The 27,727-nt window shown below is 45.3% G+C and overlaps 1 protein-coding gene across 1 annotated transcript; it reads right to left on the bottom strand.

The window, feature by feature from the left end:
• Positions 1-1,292: 1,292 nt before the first annotated feature.
• Positions 1,293-27,244, bottom strand: LOC134745865 (exportin-6). Its single transcript, XM_063679958.1, has 21 exons — positions 26,994-27,244; positions 26,407-26,616; positions 24,540-24,740; positions 24,006-24,177; positions 23,680-23,809; positions 23,364-23,502; positions 19,951-20,108; positions 17,427-17,550; positions 17,134-17,216; positions 16,719-16,827; positions 16,244-16,336; positions 15,449-15,617; positions 10,270-10,429; positions 9,793-9,919; positions 8,106-8,246; positions 7,010-7,213; positions 6,398-6,579; positions 5,998-6,183; positions 4,603-4,792; positions 2,405-2,635; positions 1,293-1,400 (listed from the first exon to the last, which is right to left on the bottom strand). The coding sequence occupies exons 1-21, from the start codon at positions 26,994-26,996 to the stop codon at positions 1,293-1,295; spliced, it is 3,120 nt and encodes a 1,039-aa protein (XP_063536028.1). The 5' UTR covers positions 26,997-27,244.
• Positions 27,245-27,727: the final 483 nt, after the last annotated feature.

The following is a 27,727-nucleotide window of genomic DNA, read 5'->3' on the forward strand; positions in this document are numbered from 1 at the left end:
AAATGTTTTAATTTTTTAAATGCTTGAGAATTGTAACGTAAATAAGGAACTTTAAAAAACCTGTCAAAAAGAGCCATCATCATTTTTTTTATAAATATTTCTTCACAATTACAGAGCCAAATTATAAAGATCGTTATTATTTATAAACAGAAATCTAAACCTTCATGACTAGCAACTATAAAATGATACCAAAAAATCATAAAATGACATAAATGCACTATAAACAAGTTTACTGACATATTTACCGAAATATGAATAACGCAATTGCAAAGGGCATTCACACCAGACAAACATGCATGAAACTTGTGACTTAAAACTACTTTATTATTGGCAGTTCTAGAAGCTAACTACCCTGTGGCATCATATAAAACATTAAAATGCTGATAACGTTGGGACTTTCATATGGGAAATTATGACGATTATCAGACTAATATTTTTTATGAAACAGCCCAGACAGATGATTTATTTATTTTGTCATCATCATCTTCCTCGCGTTGTCCCGGCATTTTGCCACGGCTCATGGGAGCCTGGGGTCCGCTTGGCAACTAATCCTAAGAATTGGCGTAGGTACTAGTTTTTACGAAAGCGACTGCCATCTGACCTTCCAACCCAGAGGGAAAACTAGGCCTTATCGGGATTACTCCGGTTTCCTCACGATGTTTTCCTTCACCGAAAAGCGACTGGTAAATATCAAAATGATATTTCGTACATAAGTTCCGAAAAACTCTTTGGTAGGAGCCGGGGTTTGAACCCGCGACCTTCGGATTGAAAGTCGCACGCCCTTATCGCTACCAGCGCTTGTGGTCATTTATTTATTTTGTACAAATGCAAAATACATAAGAATGGAACCCGATTCCTGCCTTATTGGCGAGGCGAGCGGAGACTGACACATTCAGACGATCAGAGATATAGTGATTACGTTTAAGACACGTCCACCGCTTCCAATCATGTCCCTTTGTATTTAAAAAAAATTTCAGCAGTTGCGTTCATGATAAAGAGAATTCAATATTAAACTTTTTCGTGCTTTACAAAATTTCGAAGACTTCTAAGGACACGAAGATATTTTAATGTATTTTTTTTGGCTGCCCTTCTGACCGAATTCTCGCCCATCTCCGTCAGATCGTTCGCCAGGTCAACTAGGACTGCATGGTGCGTCGTACGCGACTCGCGGATGTTTGGTAAGTTTTCTAGGCAATACCCCTGTCCGGACTATCCGGCGCCATGGCAACCGTGATACACAACAGCTGTATGTTTTCGAGGATTTCCTGCAGATCGGTGACGTCGGTCGGGCGCTAGGACAGCATGTCGCTCGGCGGGGCTCCTGACAGCGCGCTGTACGCGCGGTAGCAGTTCACGTCGTTCATCAGCCGTTGGATGTTTTGCGTGAACGTCGGTAGGTCCTGAAGGTAGAGCGATAATAATAAAATTTTGTTAGAAAAGGTAATGGAAATTATGCGTGGTAACAACGTCTAGAAGTAAGGAATTTTGTAAGTTATCGCTATTAATTTTAACTTGTACCTAAGCAAGCATAAGGAGCCCATCAGTATCAGGGCTAAAAAAGCTTATCAATGCATGCGAGATGTATGCGCGGAAGCACGGTTTGAAATACAACGCTGCCAAAAGCGGGTTTATGATTTTCAGGGGTAAAATAAAGTGTCCAGCCTACACGCCCAAAATAATGTTAAACGGAGTTCCTTTGAATCGTGTCACTCAATTCAAATACCTTGGGCATATTGTGACCGAGGACCTGAAAGACGATCTCGATATCGAGCGGGAGCGCAGGGTTGTCGGTCCGAGGCGGGATGCTGGCTCACAGGTTCGCACGCTGCAGTGCCCAAGTGAAGCTGACTCTATTTCGAGCTTATTGTCAAAGTTTTTATACGTGTGGCCTGTGGGCCAGTTTCAGGCTGAAGACCTACAATACCCTGCGTATCCAATATAATAACATTTTCAGGATGATGTTTGGGCTTCCTCGATTTTGCAGCGCCTCCGGGATGTTTGCCGATGCTAGCGTAGAGGACTTTTATGCCATAATAAGGAAGAAGACGGCATCTGTGGTGCTGCGGATGAGGGGGAGCTCAAATAGCATCCTGAGAATGATTGCCGAAAGTTAGGACTCGGATATCCTCCGCCGATATACCGACCTTCATGAAGGCGTTGAAGTCGACGCAGGCCATGGCGTGCGCGGCCGCGAGCGCCTGGTGTGACAGTTACATGAGTAGGAAGACTGACCGTGTCGGGCGGGAAGTGCTGCAGCTGCGCCTGGTGGTCGGGCTGCAGGCCGGGCAGCGCTCGCAGGAAGTGCGGCAGGAAGGCGAGACGGAAGGCGTTGAAGTCGACGCAGGCCATGGCGTGCGCGGCCGCGAGCGCCTGGTGTGACAGTTACATGAGTAGGAAGACTGACCGTGTCGGGCGGGAAGTGCTGCAGCTGCGCCTGGTGGTCGGGCTGCAGGCCGGGCAGCGCTCGCAGGAAGTGCGGCAGGAAGGCGAGACGGAAGGCGTTGAAGTCGACGCAGGCCATGGCGTGCGCGGCCGCGAGCGCCTCGTCGCGCAGCAGTGCGCGCGCGCCGCCCTCGCCCAGCCCGGCCAGCAGCACGGACAGGAACTCGCCCAGGAACTCCGAACGGAATATCGGCTGTAACGACAACCTTGTCTTATCATAACACTTTTATTACTATTGGCCCTAGCGTCTATTGCAGACGATTTATGGTATATACCAATACAAAAGCAACATGTTCCACAACAAGTGCGGCGAGAGATGATACTGAGTCAACTTGATGTCGTCTTTCTCATATGAGCGAATGTTATGATCTAAACCTGATTGTAAAACTAACGATACTTCGCCAGGCCTCCTTCACTCGCTCAAAGCCACGCGCTATATGCCTACCGCTCGGCGTATCGTCGACGATATAATCGACAGAGGGCCGCCGAACGCCCGCCTGAGCGCTCGCACCGCACGTTTCCCGCGCTTACGCTTCGAAATGCCGAAACCACGTAATTATTGTGCAGTAGATGGGTGTAAAAGTCAAAAAACAAAAGAAAATTTGTCGTTTTTTAGGGTTCCTTACCCAAAGGGTAAAAACGGCACCCTATTACCAAAGATATAACTCCGTAATAAATGGATACAGTCTAAGGAAAAAACGTGCCTCGAAAATCAAGAAAATTTGATTCTCGTTCAGAGGGCGCTACTAGTTTTGGCCTATAGTCGTATAGATGGGGCTTACGGTTTCGTTTGTTATTTAACAATTTTAACGCATATCAGTGAAAGAACATGGGTCAAAATCATAAAAATAATTAATGCAAATAAAAAAATCTAAATCTATATTTAAATACATTCTATCATATTTTTATAAATCTTCATTTTTAGTTTTAAAGTGTGTCGACAGATGGCAGTGAATTTACTGGGGTTACAAAATTTACTATAACAGTACCGCTCTAGTATAAGTTACTCTATGCTATTTTCGAAATCATTTATGGCGTTTTTAGGGTTTCGTACCCAAAGGGTAAAAACGGGACCCTATTACTAAGACTGCGCTGTTCGTCTGGCTGTCTGTCACCAGGCTGTATCTCATGAACCGTGATAGCTAGACAGTTGAAATTTTCACAGATGATGTATTTCTGTTGCCGCTATAATAACAAATACTAAAAAGTACGGAACCCTCGGTGGGCGAGTCCGACTCGCACTTGGCCGGTTTTTTCATTTCCGAGAGACGAAGAAAGGTGAGTAGTATTTTAAATCTATCTTTATGAATTTTGACACTATTTATTTCTTTGAACATAAGTAGATAAATCGTAAATTAAGGAGTTTTTTGAGTCAGGTATTATAAGTGTTGTTTTTAAATATTTGATTGACTAATATAAAATATGGTTGATTCGCAACATTCGTTTTATTACAATAATAACATAAGTAACAGTACAACCCTAGCGCATTCTTACGATGACGCGTTGGCACGTGGCTCGCACGGCGAGCAAGGCAGTCTCGACTCTTTGTGCGCCATACTTATGGTACATTTCTTCTCGTCCTGAGCAGCAGGTATTATTATTAAGATTTTGTAGGCTATTATAGAGTAGGTATTTTCGCTTTTGTATGGGAATGATGTATCTGTTACGTAGTAACTATTTATTAATCTGTGACTTCGCTACGCGTTTGCATTTGCAAAGCAAATAAAGATATTACACGGAAGGGAATAAAACTTAAGTAGAGAAAGTCGTGAGTGCAGAGAGGTATATTTATTGTTTTGTTTAAAAATGTACACTACCGCAGCTTCTTGATAGGTATATATGCATTAACAATGTGGACTGTTTACATTGGTTTCCCAAATTTAATAGTACTCTAACTAAATGTACCCCAAACGTATATTATGAAATAAACTAACCTTCTGGTATAGCTTCCATTTGGTCTTAAGTGTCTCCAAACGCATTAATGTTGATCCTGAGCAGCTCTATGTCGGGTTGCAGAAGAGCGCGGCCCAGCGCCGACAGCGCGCCGCGGAACTGTTGCAGTCTCTCTTCTTCCTCACCCAAGCATTTCGTGGGGAAGAAGTAGGTTCATAACACATCTATAATAAACTAAATAAAAAAAAAATAAAAAAAAAAACTCACCTTGTGGTATAGCTTCCATTTGGTATTAAGTGTCTCCAGCGCATTAATGTTGATCCTGAGCAGCTCTATGTCGGGTTGCAGTAGAGCGCGACCCAGCGCCGACAGCGCGCCGCGGAACTGTTGCAGTCTCTCTTCCTCCTCACCCACGCACTTTGTGGGGAAGAAGTAGCGCCAACGGTGGATGAGCAAACTGAAATAGTTTACGATAACATTAATAAGTCTGCTTGTGTTTCTAGTAAACCATCGATAAAGTTTTGGAGATGTAAAAAGCCACACCACTAAGAGTACCACACACACCGCACTAGATTAACAGATATAGCACGGCTACTCAAAGGAATACAGGCGGTGCGCGGCGCGACGCTAGTATACTGTACCTGGCGAGCAGGCGGTGCGCGGCGCGCGCGAGGCCGGGCGCGTGGTGCGTGGCGCGGGGCAGCGGGTGCTGGTGCAGCAGCGCCAGCACGGCGGGCTAGCGCCGCCCGCTTCACGCCGAGTCTCCACTAGACGCTAGTACACTGTACCTGGCCAGCAGGCGGTGCGCGGCGCGCGCGAGGCCGGGCGCGTGGTGCGTGGCGCGGGGCAGCGGGTGCTGGTGCAGCAGCGCCAGCACGGCGGGCTAGCGCCGCCCGCTTCACGCCGAGTCTCCACTAGACGCTAGTACTGTACCTGGCCAGCAGGCGGTGCGCGGCGCGCGCGAGGCCGGGCGCGTGGTGCGTGGCGCGGGGCAGCGGGTGCTGGTGCAGCAGCGCCAGCACGGCGGGCTAGCGCCGCCCGCTTCACGCCGAGTCTCCACTAGACGCTAGTACACTGTACCTGGCCAGCAGGCGGTGCGCGGCGCGCGCGAGGCCGGGCGCGTGGTGCGTGGCGCGGGGCAGCGGGTGCTGGTGCAGCAGCGCCAGCACGGCGGGCTAGCGCCGCCCGCTTCACGCCGAGTCTCCACTAGACGCTAGTACACTGTACCTGGCCAGCAGGCGGTGCGCGGCGCGCGCGAGGCCGGGCGCGTGGTGCGTGGCGCGGGGCAGCGGGTGCTGGTGCAGCAGCGCCAGCACGGCGGGCTAGCGCCGCCCGCTTCACGCCGAGTCTCCACTAGACGCTAGTACTGTACCTGGCCAGCAGGCGGTGCGCGGCGCGCGCGAGGCCGGGCGCGTGGTGCGTGGCGCGGGGCAGCGCGTGCTGGTGCAGCAGCGCCAGCACGGCGGGCTAGCGCCGCCCGCTTCACGCCGAGTCTCCACTAGACGCTAGTACTGTACCTGGCCAGCAGGCGGTGCGCGGCGCGCGCGAGGCCGGGCGCGTGGTGCGTGGCGCGGGGCAGCGCGTGCTGGTGCAGCAGCGCCAGCACGGCGGGCTAGCGCCGCCCGCTTCACGCCGAGTCTCCACTAGACGCTAGTACTGTACCTGGCCAGCAGGCGGTGCGCGGCGCGCGCGAGGCCGGGCGCGTGGTGCGTGGCGCGGGGCAGCGCGTGCTGGTGCAGCAGCGCCAGCACGGCGGGCTCGCGCACGCCGCCGCCGCACCCGCCGCCCGCCTCCACGCCCAGCCGCACGCACTCCACCAGCCGCTCCAGCCCGCTCTCGCCGCCACCCCTAACAACAAAAACATTTTAACTTCATGCCGCTATGTTTGCTCCGGTCAATTTTTTTTACAGTAGACCAGATTATATGGAATTTGGTACTTTACGAGGGCCGAATTGACAGGCTCGCGGGCCGTAGTTTGGAGACTGCTGCACTAGACCTACGAAAGTAGCGCGGTAAACAGCGCGAGGAGCACGTTGTCTCGCTTGCACATTATCTATCTCACCTTTGCGCCACGTCGAGGAATACGTCGATGGCGGTGTAGGCGAAGGCACCGAGCTGCGGCAGGAGCGCGGTGAACAACGCGAGGAAGAACTCCGTGATCTCGGGTTCGGCGCTCGCGCACGACGGCTCGCATAGCATGCGCAGCGCCGTCTCCGCCGCACCGCCCATGCCCTCTGCTATCACCTGCACAGACAAATAACTTGAAAAACTTGTTACTTGGAAATAAACAAACAACTTTGTTGTTGCGGAAATTGCCGCGGGAGCTGCTTCCCCATCTGCGTAGGCGTGCTTATTAAGCACCAAAACCGATTTCATCTCGATTTCTCCGTAGACGACAAACGCGACAATGAGTGATGTTGTGATACCGAGAACAGCCGGCGTACCCCACTCCAGCGTCTCCCGAGCGTCGGCGTCTAGTCAACTCTATGGCTGCTGCTCGACGCAAAGGTGGCGCAACTGCGCAGCCAGCAACGCCATTTGCTTAGACGCGATCAGCGATGACTAGACGCCGACGCTCAAGAGACGCTAGTGTGCGGCGGTGGTCCTTATTGCCGGGACAAGTAATTGTTTCAAGTGAGGACCGGGTCTTCCTGTTGTGACACGTTTACCTCACCTTCTTGGCCACGGTGTTGGCGTGCGCGTTGGTGTGCAGCAGCGCGGTGAGCGGCGGCAGCGCGAGGGCGGGGCCGGCGTGCGGCAGCGGCGCCGTCCACGCCGCCAGCAGCGCGCGCGCCGCCTCCGCGCCCGGCCCCAGCCCGCCCGGCCCCAGCCGCGACAGGCACAGCCACAGCAGCGCCTCGCGGACTACGCCTGCACTCTGGAATACGACAGTTTTTTTATACCGAAACAAAATTTCAGAGCCCGAATAAGAGCTATACACCTAGCCTACTCTAACGCCAAGATACAGACTTAGGCACTTTTGGTTGAAGATAATGCAGCGAGCGCTGCGCATGCTGAAAGAGATCGCCGGCCTGCGCCACCGGATCTCCCGTGAACTTGACGTTCTTGGAGAGAGTAGACGATATTCACCTGTCTCACTCTAACGTTACCTTTGGTTCGAGATAATGCAGCGAGCGATGCGCGTGCTGAAAGAGATCGCCGGCCTGCGCCACCGGGTCGCCCGTGAATTTGACGTTATTGGAGAGAGTAGACGATATACACCCGTCTCATTCTAACGTTACCTTTGGTTCGAGATAATGCAGCGAGCGCTGCGCGTGCTGAAAGAGATCGCCGGCCTGCGCCACCGGGTCGCCCGTGAATTTGACGTTATTGGAGAGAGTAGACGATATACACCCGTCTCATTCTAACGTTACCTTTGGTTCGAGATAATGCAGCGAGCGCTGCGCGTGCTGAAAGAGATCGCCGGCCTGCGCCACCGGGTCGCCCGTGAATTTGACGTTATTGGAGAGAGTAGACGATATACACCTGTCTCATTCTAACGTTACCTTTGGTTCGAGATAATGCAGCGAGCGCTGCGCGTGCTGAAAGAGATCGCCGGCCTGCGCCACCGGGTCGCCCGTGAATTTGACGTTATTGGAGAGAGTAGACGATATACACCCGTCTCATTCTAACGTTACCTTTGGTTCGAGATAATGCAGCGAGCGCTGCGCGTGCTGAAAGAGATCGCCGGCCTGCGCCACCGGGTCGCCCGTGAATTTGACGTTATTGGAGAGAGTAGACGATATACACCCGTCTCATTCTAACGTTACCTTTGGTTCGAGATAATGCAGCGAGCGCTGCGCGTGCTGAAAGAGATCGCCGGCCTGCGCCACCGGGTCGCCCGTGAACTTGACGTTCTTGGACAGGCTCAATAGTAAGTGCGCTGCCGCGTGGCACAGTAGCGGCGGCTCCTAAAACACACACAATTAGGTTATTAGAAAATTGTTATCCTCAATTATAAGTACTAGAGTTGCTTTTTCAGTCAGTTCTTAAGATATATTTCTTTTCTTGCACATGCAATATCTCATGGTGACCCTGCCAACGTTACAACGTGATAAACGTGCCTGTTGATTGTAATATCCAGTTCAATTTGTTTTCTAACAATTAGACCGCGGGCCATGAGCATATATCGTCACTCATCGCCTCTCGGCTAATGCTTTGTCAGATGATAGTTTAGATGCTATCATGAAAACCGTCAGTTAATGACAAGAACATGTCAAAAAATGTTTTTCTGTCATCGCCTCCCGATTGGTATTGTGTCAGATGATAGTTTAGATGCTATTTTAAGTTTAAAAACCGTAAGCCGGTTGTATCGCGGTGGAAAGACCGTCAGCTGGTCACATGAACATGTAAAAAATCGGCGCCTTACGACTTGTCCGCAAGTTCCTTTAATAGGGGATATTACTGCAATGTTCTGCCACCAGAGTGCAGCACTAGCCTTTTTAGTAAACCATAGAGTAACTTATACATACTGTACCTTTTACAGGTTTTTAACAAGTTTTCAGAGATAATAAAATATGACATTGATGCATCAAGGCGGTTTGTTTACAGAGGATCTACCGGGAAACGCGAATCCGAAATTTCGCTATTTGCCTCTTTATCGCTCGAAAATGCAAGTGACAGAGATGTTAGATAACGAAATTTCGATTTTCTTGTTTCGCGATAGACCCTCAGATTGTGGTAGTGACGCCCCCTACGCAGAGTTTCGCGTAATACTCCCTAATGGCTTCCTGTATCTACTATAATTTCTATGTTAATGTCACAGCTGTTGGATCTCCATATAAATAAAATAAATAAATGCGAAATCCGTTTTATTGATAAAAAAAGATAAAAGATATTTATTCGTGACGATCACAACACAAGTACGAACATGTACAGACAACAACAGCAAGAAAAGAAGAAATCATCAAGTGTGCATCACGAAATGGACCGATATTGAAACGCCTGATGGAATGCTAAATGCAAAGTTTCATGATTTTGTTATCGCTATCATAAAAAGGTTAAGCGCTTATTTTTTACATGTTTATGGGACCAGCTGACGTTATTTCCACCGCGATACAACCGGCTGACGATTTCTTTAATTCACAATAGCATCTAAACTATCATCTGACAAAGTATCAAACGGGAGGCGATGACTAAATTTAATACATTTCTTTAAGTGTTTCGGTGGCTGCCATTCCTCAACCCACCAACGGAGCTACACCTGACGTCCACGAGGGTTCATCATACAAAGTCGTTAACCACTCTACGAGTTATTGCCCGGTAGGCGATTGGTCATGGAAATCTGTACCTGGCTCGCGGTCTATTTCTTTTCAGCTAAGTGTACATCATTTTCATCATGGACCCATAGGCGAACATCTCATGAATGTAATGTAATTTGTGTTTTTTAAGCTACCGAATAAAAATATTTTGATTTTGATTTTGATTTTTTTTGATGTGTCATCTGTAGGTACTCACGGGCAGTTCGTGGGGCAGCAGAAAAGGCACGGCGGCGGCCAACAATCCCTCTACAGTGTGTTGTGGGACGCCGCAAGCCGCAGCGTGAACACACCATGCACCCATGCAGGCGAACATCTCTGCGTGGCTATAATATAAAGCACAAATTAATAATGGTTAGGGCGGCACCGGCACATAATATCCCAGTCCCCTTCGCAAAACGTCCGTTAAATGAACACATCGAATACTTTCAGTCTACACACTAGTTTACATAACGAAATTGCGGGTAGACCTTGTTCACCTGTTTTGTTCCTGAACCTAAAGGGATTATTTTCACCAATGGGACATTTTGCGAAAGGATCACTCTGTGACGGACGATCCAAATCCGCACTACAGGCGACTATACAAAATAAGCATTGGACAATCCGGAGAGCTGTAGTGGCGTGCTGGCGTGGTGGCACGGCTCTGCGTCTGCAAAGATTTCATCTATATACTCACACTTGTACATGAGCATGTGCGTGCGCGTGCGCGGCGCGGTGCGGGCGCGTGAGCGCGGCGCCGCCCAGCGCGGCCGCCACACGCTCCACTAGTGCCGCGCCCGCTGCCGCACGCGCCGCTGCGCTATCAGCGCCGTGCGCCGTGCGGCACGGCTCCGCATCTGCGAATAAACGCACAATGGAGTACACACAATTTTTTTTTTTTTTTTTTTATTATTTATTGAGAAACAAACAGTCTTAAAGTAAACATAAGCAACTTAGCTAATAGCTACAAATTGATTTTTTATAGACCTATAGTTTCCTAATTCACATATAGAGGTACAATTAAAGAGTGCAAACTTGTAGTACCTAGTAGTTGTACATAATCAAACCAATAGTATACCAACTAATACAATAGCATATAAATGTATAAACAAGAGAAAAGACTTACACTTACACTTTTCACTTAGACTTAGACTTAAATTACTAAGATTACAAGTACTTACTATCGGGTTGCTTGCAACATTTCACCCTTATTTTAATAAAGAATATACAGTTCTTTTAAACAAGCCTAATGAACTGCTAAACAAATCTGCGTCCATACACTTTTCATTGTACTGCCTACACGCGCGCCCAATATACGAATGCCGTGCGTGTTTTGTTCTGCTGTTAGGAATGCTAAATAATGCCTTACTGCGACAACTACGTTCATTCCTACGGGGGACACGAAAGCAAATTTTATGTAATAAATCGGGGGCATCTACCACATTATTAATAATTTTGAATAAAAATGCTAAATCTGTACAGGACCGTCTAAGTGAAAGTGGCTGGATATTATGATGTGTAGCCGAGGAAGCGTAATTTACATAGTTACGACCCACTCGAAATTCCAGTGCTTTAACGAATTTTTTCTGGAGTCTTTCAATTCGGGTCTTATGGACATTAAAGAGAGGATTCCACACTACAGAAGCAAATTCCAATCTACTGCGAACGTAACTATTATAAAGAAGTTTATAAGTGAGAGGTCTTCGAAAAGGTTTTGCTACACGAAGAACGAAACCCAGTAGTTTGTATGCTTTGTTTAAAATATGATCTATATGAGGGTTAAACGTTAGTTTTGCATCCATTAACACCCCTAGGTCACGTATAATATGTTGTCGTGTTAGAGTACTGCCGCACAGCCGGTAACTGAATACAATGGGATCCCTTTTCCGAGTGAAAGTAATAACTGAACATTTATCACTATTTAAAAACAGATTATTTTCAATACAAAATGTTTCAAAACTAGTTAGATCATCCTGCAGTAGGGCACAGTCAGCGTCTGTTTCAATGACTCGAAATATTTTAGTATCATCAGCGTATAAAAGAGCTTTCGAATTTGTCAGACACTCCGTGATATCATTTATATATAATATAAATAATAATGGACCCAAATGGGACCCTTGAGGGACACCTGAGGTGGTTATTTTGAAAGCCGATGAAAAACCTCCGAGTACAACACTTTGGGACCTATTTTCAATATAAGATTTCACCCATCGAAAAAGATCCCCATGGATGCCAAGGTTCCAGAGTTTCACCAGAAGCGTATTGTAAGAAATTTTGTCGAACGCTTTGGCGAAGTCTGTGTAGACTGCATCGACTTGATGCTTATTATCCATTGCATCTCGTATGACTTCACTAAAAGACAAAAGATTACTCTCCACACTTCGACCCCTGTAAAACCCGTGCTGACTCGGATTGATATGACGCCGTACAGCGTATGATAATTGATCAGTGACAATTTTTTCCAATATTTTACCGAATTGGCACAACTTAGAGATAGGCCTATATTTTTCGACGTCCTGGCTTATAGAACCCTTGGGTATAGGTGTAATCCACGCCGTTTTCCAGATTTGCGGAACCTTTCCCTCCTTGATAGACTGCTGAAATAATTTGGTGACCGGAACCACCAAAGTGCCAGCACATTTACTAATAAGTAAAGGATGTATACGATCAGGTCCTGCGCCTTTATTTATATCTACAGATTTCAGATACTTAAGGACCATTTCATTTGTTAACATAATTGTACTGAAGTTAAAAACTGGCTTTGGCGGTGGATCCAGACAGTCGATGTCCAGAGGTGGCAAGGTGGAATTTTCAAAGACTGACTGGAAATGATCACTGAACATATTACAAATATTTTCACCGTCTGATGCTGAAACACCCTTGTAATTCATTGTTTGAGGTATGCCTTTATTAGACATTGAAGACTTAATAAATTTCCAAAAATGTTTTACATGTGAATTTATCTTATCCTCGGAACTTTCTATATAATTTTTATAACACTCATTTTCTATTTTTTCAGCTCTTTTTCTTAAAATTTTAAAACTTTCATAATCTAAAGGGTTACCATAACATTTCCATAATTTATGATATTTTCTTTTTTCTTTCAAAATCTTTCTTAAAGACCTACTATGCCATACAGGATAATTTGCACACGAGTTTCTAGAATAATGGCAAGGTACGTGTTTATCTATTAAGGTATATAACAAATTATTAAACTTGTTTACGCAACCTTCGATATTTAAATTATTGAAAAATGTGTCCCAATCTATATTTAATAGGTCGCTGTTAATATCATCATACTTTGCTGAATAGAATTTATATATAAGGGTTTTAGCAGGTTTAATTGGCGCAGTACAATTAAGTTTTAGGTTTAAAAATAATGCAGCATGGTGTATATCCTCTGGAGTTAAAGGAATATTACACCTAGTGACTGTACAAAGCTCGTTACTAAATATGAGGTCAAGGACACGGTTATTGACATTAACAATGTTATTAAATTGATTTAGATTACTGAGTGCCATAAAATCATGTACAACTTGGACTATAACATTACTAGAGTTATTTAGGGATATAACTCCGGAGCCACCTCCTAACCATTCAGCATGGGAGATGTTGAAGTCCCCTGTGATAAGGAATACATCATCAGGGTGATCAAAAATAAGTCGAGAAGTTATGTCAAAAAATGATTCTACAGCATCTTTATGGTTAGATCCGTGCGGAATATATACGCATGCGATATTTAAGTATCTACGCTGAGAATTATTGTGATCATTACTAATAGGGAGCGATATCCAAACACACTCTGCGTGCGCGGGGGAGGGGCAGGGCCAGGCGCGGCGCAGCGGCAGCAGGTCGCGGCGCGCCGCCACCAGCACGCCCCCGCCACGCGCAGCGCCGCTGTCGACCTCCGACCGGTCGCACCTATATACTATGTATCTTTCGTCAACATATTCTCTATCATAAAAATTCGAGGTCAGCCAGGATTCAGTGATACAGATAAAATCGTAATCGGCCAGGGCAACTAGTGAAAAGAAACTATGCGATTTAGTTCGTAGTCCCCGTACGTTTTGATAATAACCGTTTAATAGCTTATCCGTCACTGTAGATAAAATTTATTTATTTGCATTATTTTAAAAATAAGAACATAGCATAGGCGTATATATGTACTGTGTGTAGCTATTAACAGCAGTCGCATAAAGGCACCATTATAGTACAAGGCAGTTGAGGCATTACAAAATAATACGATACAAAAACATATATATTGTTTATTGACAGATAAAGTATTTGCGATATGGCGGCGGGCGTATGTAAGTACGGGTACATATAAAGCGTTGAGGTAACGACAGAATTCATAATAATGAGACGCGCATGTAGGTATGTTCATAATAGCCGTAAGCAAATAGATGAAAAATGATGTTACTTGTGCTAAATAGACGAGAAGTACTTTGGCAGTCATTTGTAAAGGCAAAGGGCAACAACAGAGTATATAATGATCATATTCACATGCATACATGTACATACTGATATAATATAAAAGTCACTTTAACTTTAATAGATCCGAATCATTATTTATCGCGACGATTCTAGACGTGTCGGTCTTACGTATGAGGATCTTACAATCGCGAGTCCAAAGGTATGCATACTGGAGCTCAGCTTTCCTTTCCCTGGCGCGTTTTAGAAGCAGTTTATTTGCCGGCGTGAGGTGATCACTTATGAATATGGCGCGAGCCGGCCCCTCCGTGCCGATGTCTGTGGTGGTGAGGCCGCGGCGCGCGCGCACCGCTGCCAGCAGCTGGTCCTTGCACAGCCGCCTGGTGAATTTGACTATGATCGCGGGGGGACGTGGTTCCGTCACATTGCTACCTACGCTCCTCTCGCCTGTCGCGTCGCCTTCCGAGTTGGTGTCAACTTGACCAGTATTTCTGCTAACGAAACGGCGGACGCGATGTATGGAATCCACCTCGTTAGCCTCCAGATGTACACCGACTTTTTTGTAAATAGCGTCCAATATCATTAAAAGATTTTCACCCTTTTTATACGGTATTCCAGATACTTCGACGTTGTTCATTCGTGCATTTTGATCGCGCACATGCAATTCATTTTGTAGGTTATGTATTGTTTGACTTGAGGTGGCAAGTTCCGATTGTAATTTCGAAACGACTTTAGAACTACTTTCCAGAGCAATTACTCTGTCTTCTAAACTGGAAAACCGGGACTCCATCTCGTTCCACTTTGCATTTAAGGAGTCAACAGAATTGGAGATTCGCTCAATGTCTGACCTAGCGGCGCCGAACTCTGCCCTAAAACCTCTCAGCTCCTGGAGAATGGTAGATATGTCCTGTGAATTATCGGGACCGGCACGACAATTCTGGCATCGTATTCCTGCCCTTCGATCCATGTTCATTTTTCTGTAGGTGGTTTCCACTACGCCGATGCACCCAAAGTGAAATTCCACACACCATCAATCACTGGTTCACTACAAGTTTTACACTTCATGATGACAGTATTAGTATTTTATATGTGTACGAAGATAATATTTTCCTTATATTCGCGGTTAGTAAATCGTGTAGTTAAGCGCGCACGAAACTGGTTTCTTATCAGTGCGCGAGACAATCGCTAGCCGCGGCCGCTTAGAGCGAACTGAATTTATGCATTTTAAAATAATTAGGAGTTTTATTGCGTCACTAGCATTTGCGATGGACAAAATACATACGCGAGTTTCAGCGTCTTTGATCAGATGGTTTTGATTTTAGGGCAGGGCGCCTCAAGCATCTTTCTGTTACACCCGGAAGCCTGATCGCGACATCGTAAAAAAACAGTGTATTAATTAGTTACAACACATGGCGACCCCGCCATGTCACCCGCACCTGCCATACCTGCGAGTAAGGCCGGCGCCAGGCGTCCGGCGACGCGCGTGAGCGTGGCCAGGTCGAGCAGCGCGCACAGCAGGCGCTCGCCGTCGGGCCCCCCCGCACCGCCCGCACCGCACCCGCCGCGCCCCGCCGCGCGCGCGTGCACGCCCGCCAGGCCCTGCCAGCGCTCCAGCTGCAACATACTCGTACCATCATATTTAACAAGAGACATCTAAAAGGAAATTCTGTATTCTTCCCAAGTTCTCGAAGACGGCTGAACAGATTAGGATATTTTTGTTTGAAAGAGTATACTTACGGGATCCTGTAGAAATCTATGGAACTCTTCGAGAATTGGGTTTTGACTGTATTTAAAATAAATTATTTCACACCATGAAATAAAACCAGATGATTATTAGAACATAGATAGCAATTATTTTTAAACGCAAGTTCTATTTAATAAATCGGATAGAAATATAAAAAGTAGGTGAGTTGACCGTGACGTCATTGTGTAATGTTTCATATAAATACCATATTAGCAAATCGTTTTGACAATTCTAAAAAAGAAACTGATTTGACTAGTAGGAGAATACGCTATTATAAGCACACATATAGGTGATTTGAGTATTTTTTAATACAGTAACTCCTTTCTTTGTTCGGTAGGATGGTACCATACCATGTAAAGTGGAACTGCTGATGAACAGCATGAAGGGATGGCATGGTAGACAGACTGTTTTACTTAATTACGCCACTCTTCTCTTTATCGTTTTACTCCTATCATCTTTTCCCTACCCCTCTGTTTCCCCTTATTCCAAAACTCACCACACAAGTAAAAACGTCGAGGGGCGCCAACTCCGCCACTCGAGCGATACATTCGATGCAATGTTTCAGGAATGTCTGCCATTCAGTCTCACCCTGCAATTAAATACGTACGTTATGAGTGTTGTGTGTTGGTCAAGTGATAACCCTAGCGAAAGTGAATATGCTAAGGTCAAAACTCTTAAGGATATTCAGGCCAAAAGCGGTTAACGGAAAAACTTTCGCAGCTGCAAGTTATTGATACTTTCCCGATCCTCCGTTTTGCCCACTTTAGAATCACAAAGGCAAATATGTAAATAATAAGTACAAGTTGAGTTGCGTTTTAAGTACACACGCAGAAATCAATGTATACAACGAGTAAATGGTCAATGTAAATATACTTTGAGAGAATAGTTTTTTCAACGGTTATCTACATGTAGTAGGTAACCGTTAAAAAGACTGGTGCGATAAGAACTTAAAGTTGTCATTCATTACTTACGTCATCGTCATAAATTTCGTTATCTAAGTGTTGAAGCTGAGCTTTGTTGTGTTGGAATTGAATTTTGTTAAGGATACCCTCCACTAGGCCACGGAGCGCTTCCCAATACCTAGAAGAATTAGAACACGCAAAATTTATATAAAACGACGGGATTTTGGGGAAGAACCAGAGAGTGATAAATAATTTTATGACGTATAAACACACCAGTTCCACAAGTTTTTTTTTTGTATCTTAGTAATAAACGAACTCGTGTGGAAACAACATAATTTTTTAGAGAACTGATTTTTGATCCCAGCACCTCCATCATGTTACAGCTATTTTAAAAATACATGCTAAATTTAGAAACTTTAGTTTCAAACCATTTGTAAAAGTATGTTACGAGGCATAACGTAGGTAAAAAGAGAAAAATACTTACTTAACTGTATCTTCAGGCTTCAAAATATCAATAAATTGGATCCATATATCTAGACAATTTACAAATATTGTGCATACAGGCACCTGCAAAGAGAATGTTTTGTTAGTTATTTTTATAGTCTTTAGCAATGAGTCTTCATGCCAGGCGTTTGTTTCAATACAAAATGCGGGAGTTTAAAAGGAAAAGGTAATTCTCTAGCACACTACTGTCACTTTTTCCATACGAACGACACATTTATTAAATTAAATTATAGCAAGAATAGGCATATTGAAATCATTGTTAAAAGTAAGTACCTGGAATGTGAATTGGAACAGATACGACAAGAATTGTATAGCATCGAATTCGGGCTCGGCTTCTAGTCTCTTGAAATGTAGTGATATAAACAACTTTAAAAACTCCGCCAGCTTGTTAAGGTAACTGTAACAAAAATTAATAAAGGGTTTTTAGATTACCGAAACAGTTTGCAGCCGCCGTGCAGTTCAGGATCTCGACGACTCAAACAAAACTTCAATTCTTAGTGAACTGATTATATTCTGGTTGCAATCCCGACGGCTGCGTTTAGCTACTGCATAAGGAATATTTTATTCAATAATAAGTTGCATTCGTAACACAGTTCAAAACCTACACCATCGGGCCATAAACGTATAAAACCAAAATTATGTCACCTCTTTCATCGCGAAAGATGTAAAATGTAAAACTGATATCATAAAAATGAGCAAAACGTAATGTCAAAATTTATGTCAAATCAAGGTGACGACACGTTTGCAACTTGCGCTCCAGATCATATAATCTTGATACAAAAACGGCAGTTTGATTGCCCCAATTGCCAAACCAATCTGCCACCTTTTGAACAAAATTGATACAAAACAGAACTATTGAGTAGGAACTATCTGAGATGTAAAAAACAGCTTAGTGATACTGTTGTCTTTTATGCGGTGGTAGTACTACTCTATAGTACTCGATACAGCAGCTCGCGCACGCCACAGCTAGTATAGTACTGACTCGTGCGGCGTGAGTACGGGCGGGTGCGTGAGGTGCCGCAGCAGCCGCAGCGCGCAGTGGTGCAGGCGCAGCGCCGTGGCGCCCGACGACGACGGCGCGTAGCGGCGGTACAGCAGCTCGCACACGACGAGCCCCGATAGTGCTCACTCTACGTATAGTACTGACTCGTGCGGCGTGAGTACGGGCGGGTGCGTGAGGTGCCGCAGCAGCCGCAGCGCGCAGTGGTGCAGGCGCAGCGCCGTGGCGCCCGACGAAGACGGCGCGTAGCGGCGGTACAGCAGCTCGCACACGACGAGCCCCGATAGTGCTCACTCTACGTATAGTACTGACTCGTGCGGCGTGAGTACGGGCGGGTGCGTGAGGTGCCGCAGCAGCCGCAGCGCGCAGTGGTGCAGGCGCAGCGCCGTGGCGCCCGACGACGACGGCGCGTAGCGGCGGTACAGCAGCTCGCACACGACGAGCCCCGATAGTGCTCACTCTACGTATAGTACTGACTCGTGCGGCGTGAGTACGGGCGGGTGCGTGAGGTGCCGCAGCAGCCGCAGCGCGCAGTGGTGCAGGCGCAGCGCCGTGGCGCCCGACGACGACGGCGCGTAGCGGCGGTACAGCAGCTCGCACACGACGAGCCCCGATAGTGCTCACTCTACGTATAGTACTGACTCGTGCGGCGTGAGTACGGGCGGGTGCGTGAGGTGCCGCAGCAGCCGCAGCGCGCAGTGGTGCAGGCGCAGCGCCGTGGCGCCCGACGACGACGGCGCGTAGCGGCGGTACAGCAGCTCGCACACGACGAGCCCCGATAGTGCTCACTCTACGTATAGTACTGACTCGTGCGGCGTGAGTACGGGCGGGTGCGTGAGGTGCCGCAGCAGCCGCAGCGCGCAGTGGTGCAGGCGCAGCGCCGTGGCGCCCGACGAAGACGGCGCGTAGCGGCGGTACAGCAGCTCGCACACGACGAGCCCCGATAGTGCTCACTCTACGTATAGTACTGACTCGTGCGGCGTGAGTACGGGCGGGTGCGTGAGGTGCCGCAGCAGCCGCAGCGCGCAGTGGTGCAGGCGCAGCGCCGTGGCGCCCGACGACGACGGCGCGTAGCGGCGGTACAGCAGCTCGCACACGACGAGCCCCGATAGTGCTCACTCTACGTATAGTACTGACTCGTGCGGCGTGAGTACGGGCGGGTGCGTGAGGTGCCGCAGCAGCCGCAGCGCGCAGTGGTGCAGGCGCAGCGCCGTGGCGCCCGACGACGACGGCGCGTAGCGGCGGTACAGCAGCTCGCACACGACGAGCCCCGATAGTGCTCACTCTACGTATAGTACTGACTCGTGCGGCGTGAGTACGGGCGGGTGCGTGAGGTGCCGCAGCAGCCGCAGCGCGCAGTGGTGCAGGCGCAGCGCCGTGGCGCCCGACGAAGACGGCGCGTAGCGGCGGTACAGCAGCTCGCACACGACGAGCCCCGATAGTGCTCACTCTACGTATAGTACTGACTCGTGCGGCGTGAGTACGGGCGGGTGCGTGAGGTGCCGCAGCAGCCGCAGCGCGCAGTGGTGCAGGCGCAGCGCCGTGGCGCCCGACGACGACGGCGCGTAGCGGCGGTACAGCAGCTCGCACACGACGAGCCCCGATAGTGCTCACTCTACGTATAGTACTGACTCGTGCGGCGTGAGTACGGGCGGGTGCGTGAGGTGCCGCAGCAGCCGCAGCGCGCAGTGGTGCAGGCGCAGCGCCGTGGCGCCCGACGACGGCGGCGCGTAGCGGCGGTACAGCAGCTCGCACACGACGAGCCCCGATAGTGCTCACTCTACGTATAGTACTGACTCGTGCGGCGTGAGTACGGGCGGGTGCGTGAGGTGCCGCAGCAGCCGCAGCGCGCAGTGGTGCAGGCGCAGCGCCGTGGCGCCCGACGACGGCGGCGCGTAGCGGCGGTACAGCAGCTCGCACACGCCGCCCAGTCCTGCTAGTGCAGCCTCCTTGCTCTGCAAACAAACCAGATTCAATTAAACCGTAATTTTAGCGAGATTCTTATTTCACAGACTGTGCGTCGGGTAGACACTTGGGTATCCCTGATTTGACATTTTGCTGGGGCATCTATTTTTCGCGACAAAGGCTAGCTAAGTGAAACCTGCGTCGAAACGTCGGAAATAAAGGTAGGTAAAGAAAATTTGACCCACTAAAACTATAATTTAATATGTAATTATGTACCTATTCAAAAAGTGAAAGTTTTAAATGTTATATAAAGTGCAAAATTGCCGGTATTAAGGTCTTACAAGGAGAGCGTTCTTTTGTCGTGCTAAGTGTGTATTTACCGACGGATGAACCTGAAAATATGGTGGATTTTACGGACTGACTATCTAAGATCAGTGCAATAGTTGAGGATAGTGACATTCAAATCGCATATGTCTTGGGTGACTTTAACGCGCACCCTACCGCGAGGTTCGGACGCGAACTCTTTCAATTCTGTGAAGAAAATGATATGTGGGAATGCACTGACCTGACTTTAAACTTTTAGGTCGCGACGCAGACATTTATACCTACCTCAGCGAAGCACACGGTAGCCGCAGGTGGTTGGATCACTGTTTAGTAACGGCAGCGGGCTGGGACACAATTAAATCAATAACAGTTAAGAATGACGTGTTATGGTCAGATCATTTTCCAATGATAGTTAAAAGCGATATAGGATTGGTGGCCCGTGATCCTTCAACCTGTAGCTCTAATGATGTATTACCCCAGAGAAATAATGTGCTGTGTGGAACGCGTAACTCTAGTCAGATAAAGAAATATGCTATGTTCTGTGATATTAGGCTAAGTAAAATGAAAGAGGAATTTGAATATGAGAAATGTATAAATGAAACGTGTAATTTGAAAAATCACTATGCATTTGTAAATGACTATTATACTAATATAATAAATATTTTACAGAAAGGTGCCGAGCTGAGTGCACGGTCGCATTTTGGTAGCAGAGGTCAGGCAAAAAAGGTAGTTGGTTGGAATTACCATGTCCAAGACCACCATCAGCGGGCGAGGGTCAGTTTTCAGTGCTGGGCAGAGGCCGGTAAGCCCTCTACTGGACCGGTATATGACAAAATGAGGTTAGATAGAAAAACATTCAAAAATAAACTTAAATGGTGCCAAAATAACGAAGAGAAATTAAACTTAGTATACTGGCTACCCATCAAAGAGGGAAAAACTTTGTTAATTTCTGGAAATCTGTTAAAAAAACTAAATTTCTCCAAGAAGTCACCGGTTTCAGTGGATAGCTTACAGGACGGTAAGGAAATAGCGGGCATGTTTGCTGGCAGATTCAAGGTTAGTCCCTTGTCCGTGGAGAATGTGCCCAACCTTAGCATTAAAGATGAGACATTAAAAAGACTGATGTAAAGCAATTCAATACTGAGGATATTATTAGCGTCTTAAAAGCGATGACCAAAGGCAAGTCACCAGGATATGACGGTCTAAGTATTGAGCACATTCTCCATGCAGGACCGTGGATTGCTACTAGGCTATGCAACCTGTTTAATATGTGTATTCGGTATAATTTTATACCGGATGCACTTATGAAGACGGTTGTAGTGTCTATTGTTAAGAACAAAACCGGGAATCTGGGATCTGCCAGCAATTATCGTCCAATATCTCTAGGTACAGTGGTCGGTAAAGTGTTTGAGAGGCTGCTGCAACCTTTGATTCAGGAGGGGTGTATTATAGATGACGCTCAGTTTGGTTTTCGTCCTGGTCTCTCAACGGATTCAGCCATAATGAGCCTAAAGCACATCGTCAACTACTTACACTACACGTGAAACATCAGTGTATGCATGTTTTCTCGACCTTAGTAAGGCCTTTGACTTGGTAAATTATAACTTACTATGGAGTAAACTTAGGAACACTACAGTTCCTACGGAGGTCACCAATCTGTTGAGATACTGGTACGAAAACCAAACGAACTACGTAAAATGGGGTGAAGCGACTTCTAACGAGTATAGGTTAGAATGCGGTGTTCGCCAGGGGGGAATAACCTCTCCGGACCTTTTCAACCTCTACGTGAATGACCTGATTGTGGGGTTGAGGAGCACCAGAGTCGGATGTCACATAGGTGGCGTCTGCGTTAATAGTTTAAGCTATGCGGATGACATGGTGCTCCTCAGCCCCTCGGCTGAGGGCCTCAGGAGGTTGCTTCATTTCTGTGAGAAATATGCGATTTCTCACGGAATGAAGTATAATGGCTCTAAAACTGAATACCTTGTATTTAAGGCGGGAAAGGGTCCGGAGAGGATACTGGACGTATTTTTAAACGGGTTACCTGTTCGAAGGGTGCAGCAGTTTAAATACCTCGGACATATTATAACCGAAAACTTGAAGGACGACAAAGACATCGAGCGAGAGAGAAGAGCCTTATGAGTGAGGTGCAACATGCTCGCGCGCAGGTTTGGCAGATGCTCCGCGAGGTCAAAGTGACGCTCTTTAGAGCATTCTGTCAAAGCTTCTACACAGGGCAACTTTGGACCAACTTCACCAGGAAAGCAATTAACACCCTAAGGGTTCAATATAACCTTCAGAATCCTGATGAAGTTGCCAAGGTGGTGTAGTGCGTCGAGTATGTTTGCGGGGGCTCGTGTCCCCGATTTCTTTGCCGTAATTCGGTCGAGAGTGGCGTCCTTTTGGAGTAGGATGCGCAGCACTGAAAACTGTATCCTTGCCGTAATTAGTGAGGATTTGCAAAGTCCAATTTGTAGTTTTTGACTGTCTCTGCATCAAGTTGCGAACCGGAAGTAGTAGGTTATTTTATTTTATTTTAAATTGTAATTTTAAATATATAATTATTGATTTTTAACTGTTATTTCTACTTTTAACTTTTTACACTTGTCTCATCTTATAGGTAATTCTGTGTTTTATATGGGTGCTTGCCTGAAATAAAATCAATTTATTTATTTTTATTTTATTTTTAAAGTAGCTTAGTCTGCAAATTATTCCCGTCCTTAAGAAAAATGTTAAATTCTATTCTACGGATGACGAATCGGGTCCACACAGAACGAGCCGCTTCTCGAAGAAATTGCCGCGCGAAGCGGGCCGATATCTGAAGTCGCCCAAGGCAAACGCTCGTGCGAGTCGTGCGGCGACTAAGCCTTCAGCTTCACTAGCCAATGTTTTCATACCTGTGACCTGTGTCTGAGCTATGCTGCCTCAGTAGAACACTCACTAGTCATTCACTACCATCTCCATAGCCAATGTATACATACCTGTGTTTGAGTAGCTATGCTGCCCCAGTAGAACACTGTTGTGACTAGAGTCGGAGGCACGTGTGACGACAACGGCAACCACGAAAACAAGTGCTGGAGCGTCGTCAGACATTTTACAACTATCTCCATGTCCAGAGCCCTGTAATTCATGAAGTTATTTAAATATTTTGCTTGTTGAACTTGTGTAACTGCTGTAAGGCCTCGGTGTAGTCAGAATTTATAAGATTTCCGAATATAACTTAAGAGTTGTTCGTAACATTCAACAACCTTAAAAAGTATAATATAACCATCGCCAGAGAAAACCTGATAATCTTACTTATCAGCTGTATGAACATCGTGTGCGTTGACTAGTAGGTCTGGCAGCGCCGACGTTTGAGGAATGCCGCTGGTGGGCGACGGCGGCGGATTCGACTGGCCCTCGTTTTGAGCATTTTTCTCTAATATCGCTGTAGACATAATAATACATATAAAATGTCACAAAGAAAATAAAGACACTAATACGTATAATTCATATAAACTACGTACAAAGCATCATCTTAATCTGGCGAACGCCCAACAAATGCATTTGCGAAAGAATCTCAAGAGTTCCTCACTGGTCACCTGCAGAACTAGTCCTACCAACGTAGATAATAAGGTACTGACCGCTCAACGCCGCCAGCATCTGCGGCACGCCCTTGAGCATGAGCCGCTCGAGCTGGCAGCGGCGCGCCGAGGGCAGCAGCACACCGGTGTCGCGCGCCGCCCCGAGCTCCTCGCTGGCTGCTTGCGCTAGTACCAGCCCCAGCAGACAGCGTCGCCCCGGACAGCGTAGAAGCTGGTATGAAATAATATTGATATAGGTTGATGAATTATCTAGCATTAAAATAATGTTAAAATGTACAATGATGATATCTTAAATTTAAAATACTAATACCAAGATATTATGTCACAACTACAAATAAAATACAAAATACAAATCGTTTATTTACCAAATATTTTACAAATTGACATCACAGGTTGAACTTTAAAAATTCTATACCTACTATTTCTATACCTACCTTACCTACCTACCTTTACCTACTTGTACCTTTTTTAAAATATTCTTAATTCAAGTAGCACTTTTCTACACACTAGCAATCTCAAATAGTTCATTTAAGGGTTAATCTCTGTCACATTGAGCATGTTGTTTATACATACCTCAACAATGTTACTGAAGAAGTCTGGGTATAGATGAGGCCAGTCATAGCGAGCTATTGATACCATGAGTGCCGCAAGTTTATTCCTGATGAAGTACTGCATAACCTCATGCTTGGCCATAAGCTCATTCCAGAGTGTCAGTCTTATTTCAGTCTTCTCCTCATCTGACATCAAACTAACCCATTGTCTGTTTATTATGTTCTGGAATTTAAAGCAGTGTAAATGAATACTGGAATAAAGACAAGACCCTGGGCAATTTTTGTGCTTTTGGATGTGGAACTTAGAGTCTAGACGGTTCAATTACGTCACATAATACATTGCAGTGTTTGGTCAAAGAACAGAATTCATTGTACTCTGTAGTTAGCACTATATTGAATATTGGTGGTTTCTAACTTTCTATGTATTTAATATTTATAAATATTGATATATTATATAATATCATTGTGTAAGTACCTACCCACATCACAAGCCTTATTGAGTTTACTGTGGGACTTTGTCAACTAGTGTAATAATGTCCTAATTTCTACTTTACGAAGTTATTAATTCAGTAGCAAATTTCATACAAAGGGTTAGGGTAACATTAAGGAATAGTATGAATTATCTCAGATGTTTTTTTTGGATTCGGGCCCTAATCCGTTAAACTTTGTTAGGGTTCCGTACCTCATAAGGAAAAAACGGAACCCTTATAGGATCACTCGTGCGTCTGTCTGTCTGTCCGTCTGTCACAGCCTTTTTTCTCCGAAACTACTGGACCAATTAAGTTGAAATTTGGTATACATATGTAAGTTTGTGACCCAAAGACGGACATGTAACGTAAACAAATGAATTATAAACACGGGGGCCACTTTCGGGAGGTAAATGAGAAAATTAAAGAAAAAGTTTTTCAAACTATATCATGTTACATATCAAATGGAAAAGCTCATTGTGAGAATATCAAATATATTTTTTTAATTACAAAACTTCTTCACAAAACTTCTAAAATTTCTTCACAAAACAAATTAAAATTAAATTAAAATTCATTTATTTCGAGTATCTGTGACTCATAAGTACATAATACAAACATTAAACAAACACAAACATTAAACCTATAACATAAAAAGCAACTATCGTGATAGAATTAACTTCATCTGACAGCTCTTTCAGAGAACAATCACAAACTCTTTCACAAAACATGTTATCTCAGAATGGACTGTTACATGAATTTGAACCATATAATTAGAATGGTAAATTTGCTTTCAAAACGGGCTTGTTCCCGTTACTTATGTTGGGGCTATTAGCAGTAAACAGTGTAACCACTGCATAAAGGAAACTACCTTTTTAGGGTTCCGTACCCAAAGGGTAAAAACGGGACCCTATTACTAAAACTCCACTGTCCGTCTGACTGTCTGTCACCAGGCTGTGTCTCATGAACCGTGATAGCTAGACAGTTGAAATTTTCACAGATGATGTATTTCTGTGGCCGCTATAACACCAAATACTAAAAACAGAATAATATCAATATTTAAATGGGGCTCCCATACAACAAACGTGATTTTTTGCTGTTTTTTTTTTCCGTAATGGTACGGAACCCTTCGTGCGCGAGTCCGACTCGCAGTTGGTCGGTTTTTTTAACAGATTAGGTAATTCATACAATAGGTAGGTAGTATTTTTGGCACTTTGTCCATGTCAATATTTAATACCTTGACTGTACAGTTAATTGTATATTTTATCCATTTGAAACCAAGTGTCAAAATTCTATTTGTTTGACAAAAATCAAGTGAGGAAAAGCTGTTGCATTTGTGGCAGCAACATTGCTTCTTCCTTATTGTACTAAGTACCTATTTATTAGTGATTGAGAATAAAGTTTCAATCTTGTTTAATCAATTACCTCCAGTGTTGTCAGTGTGAACATCAAGACATATTGGTTTTGTGATTTTTGTAGAAACAGTAAACAGTGCCTCCAGGAATCTCTGTGTTTGGAGAAGTTTTCCAACATGGTCTCAATCTCACGCTTCCTCAAATTGCTTGTTGTTGGTGCAAAAAATTCTGACATCAAGGCCTCAAGAGAGACCAGGGCTTCACTGACCTCCATCTCACTCTGTAAAAGCAAATTTTTAGGCAAAAGTTAGAATTTTGTTAATTAAGTTATTGGCAACAGAAAAGTAGTATTTTCCACATATTCTAAGCAGCCCTTCAAAGCTACAAATATGCAACTTGTCTTGTGACATAATTAATGGCCAAACTATATTAGCCTGTTTATAAATACATACATTAAATGAATTGCTTAGGGTAGAATGGATAATTGTAAACGTATTTCGCTTAGTTAAATTAATCAATATTCATGGAAAGAAACCAATTTGCCAGTATTCTTTTAATTTCGATATTTTAATAAATTCAAAATAGCTAATATTGTATACCGGATTTTATTAAAACACGTATGTAATTTTCTTTAAATTAAGAAAGCTCAGGGCTCACCATTTTTAAAGAATTTCAATCCTAGGACTTCTAGTGCAGCTAAATCATAATTTCATAATCTTAATGAATCCCGATATTTAGGATATGCTACTAAAAATGGAAAAGAACCGTAAAGAGTTAAAGACTAGAAGTATACAAATATGTGTCCTGAGAAAACATACAAATAAAAGCTAATAGTGTTATTTATGCCATATTTATAAATTTCTTATGATTTTTACATCCTGCCGTTCGCATTGCACTACACGACTCTATGACATTGACACTATTGACATATCAGAAAGTTTTTTTATATTATTGGAGTTGTTAGGAGGTCATTGTATGCAAGTAGTTTTAGCTATACCTTAGATAGTGTAATGCCGGATCCACACTCTCTCGAGGCGCCTCCTTGAGTATTATATTCTTTGCGCCTCCTGGAGGCGCTCGGCGCGTGTCTTGGCACGAAGTAACTAGTTAATAATCTGTGGTCTTGGCCAGTGGAGGCCAAGTATATATTATACTACTCTTTGGGCCAAGTAGAGGCCGTAGGAATGCTAGCGATCCACACTCGCGATATATTTAGTTGCTCGCAACCTTTACTATGAGATGGACGTGATTGTAGTGACTCTTTTTCCAAAAATATGTACCAAAAAACCAAAATTAGTATTAATCCATGTAAATCTAGCATAGAACATGAAAAATATTTTTTCTCAAAAACGGACGGCAAAGTCGACGTTGCCGGTTAAAAAGTAGGTCGC

The sequence above is a fragment of the Cydia strobilella genome, chromosome 12, assembly GCF_947568885.1.
Source record: "Cydia strobilella chromosome 12, ilCydStro3.1, whole genome shotgun sequence".
Classification (NCBI taxonomy): Eukaryota; Metazoa; Arthropoda; class Insecta; order Lepidoptera; family Tortricidae; genus Cydia; species Cydia strobilella.

What these genes read in the sequence shown, in the direction of transcription:
- LOC134745865 (XM_063679958.1), bottom strand. An exon ending in TCTTCAGTAACATTGTTGAG is followed by an intron (nt 24,178 to 24,539) that starts GTATGTATAAAC and finishes ATTTCATACCAG; the next exon opens with CTTCTACGCTGTCCGGGGCG. An exon ending in ACGAAATTTATGACGATGAC is followed by an intron (nt 16,337 to 16,718) that starts GTAAGTAATGAA and finishes ATTTAATTGCAG; the next exon opens with GGTGAGACTGAATGGCAGAC.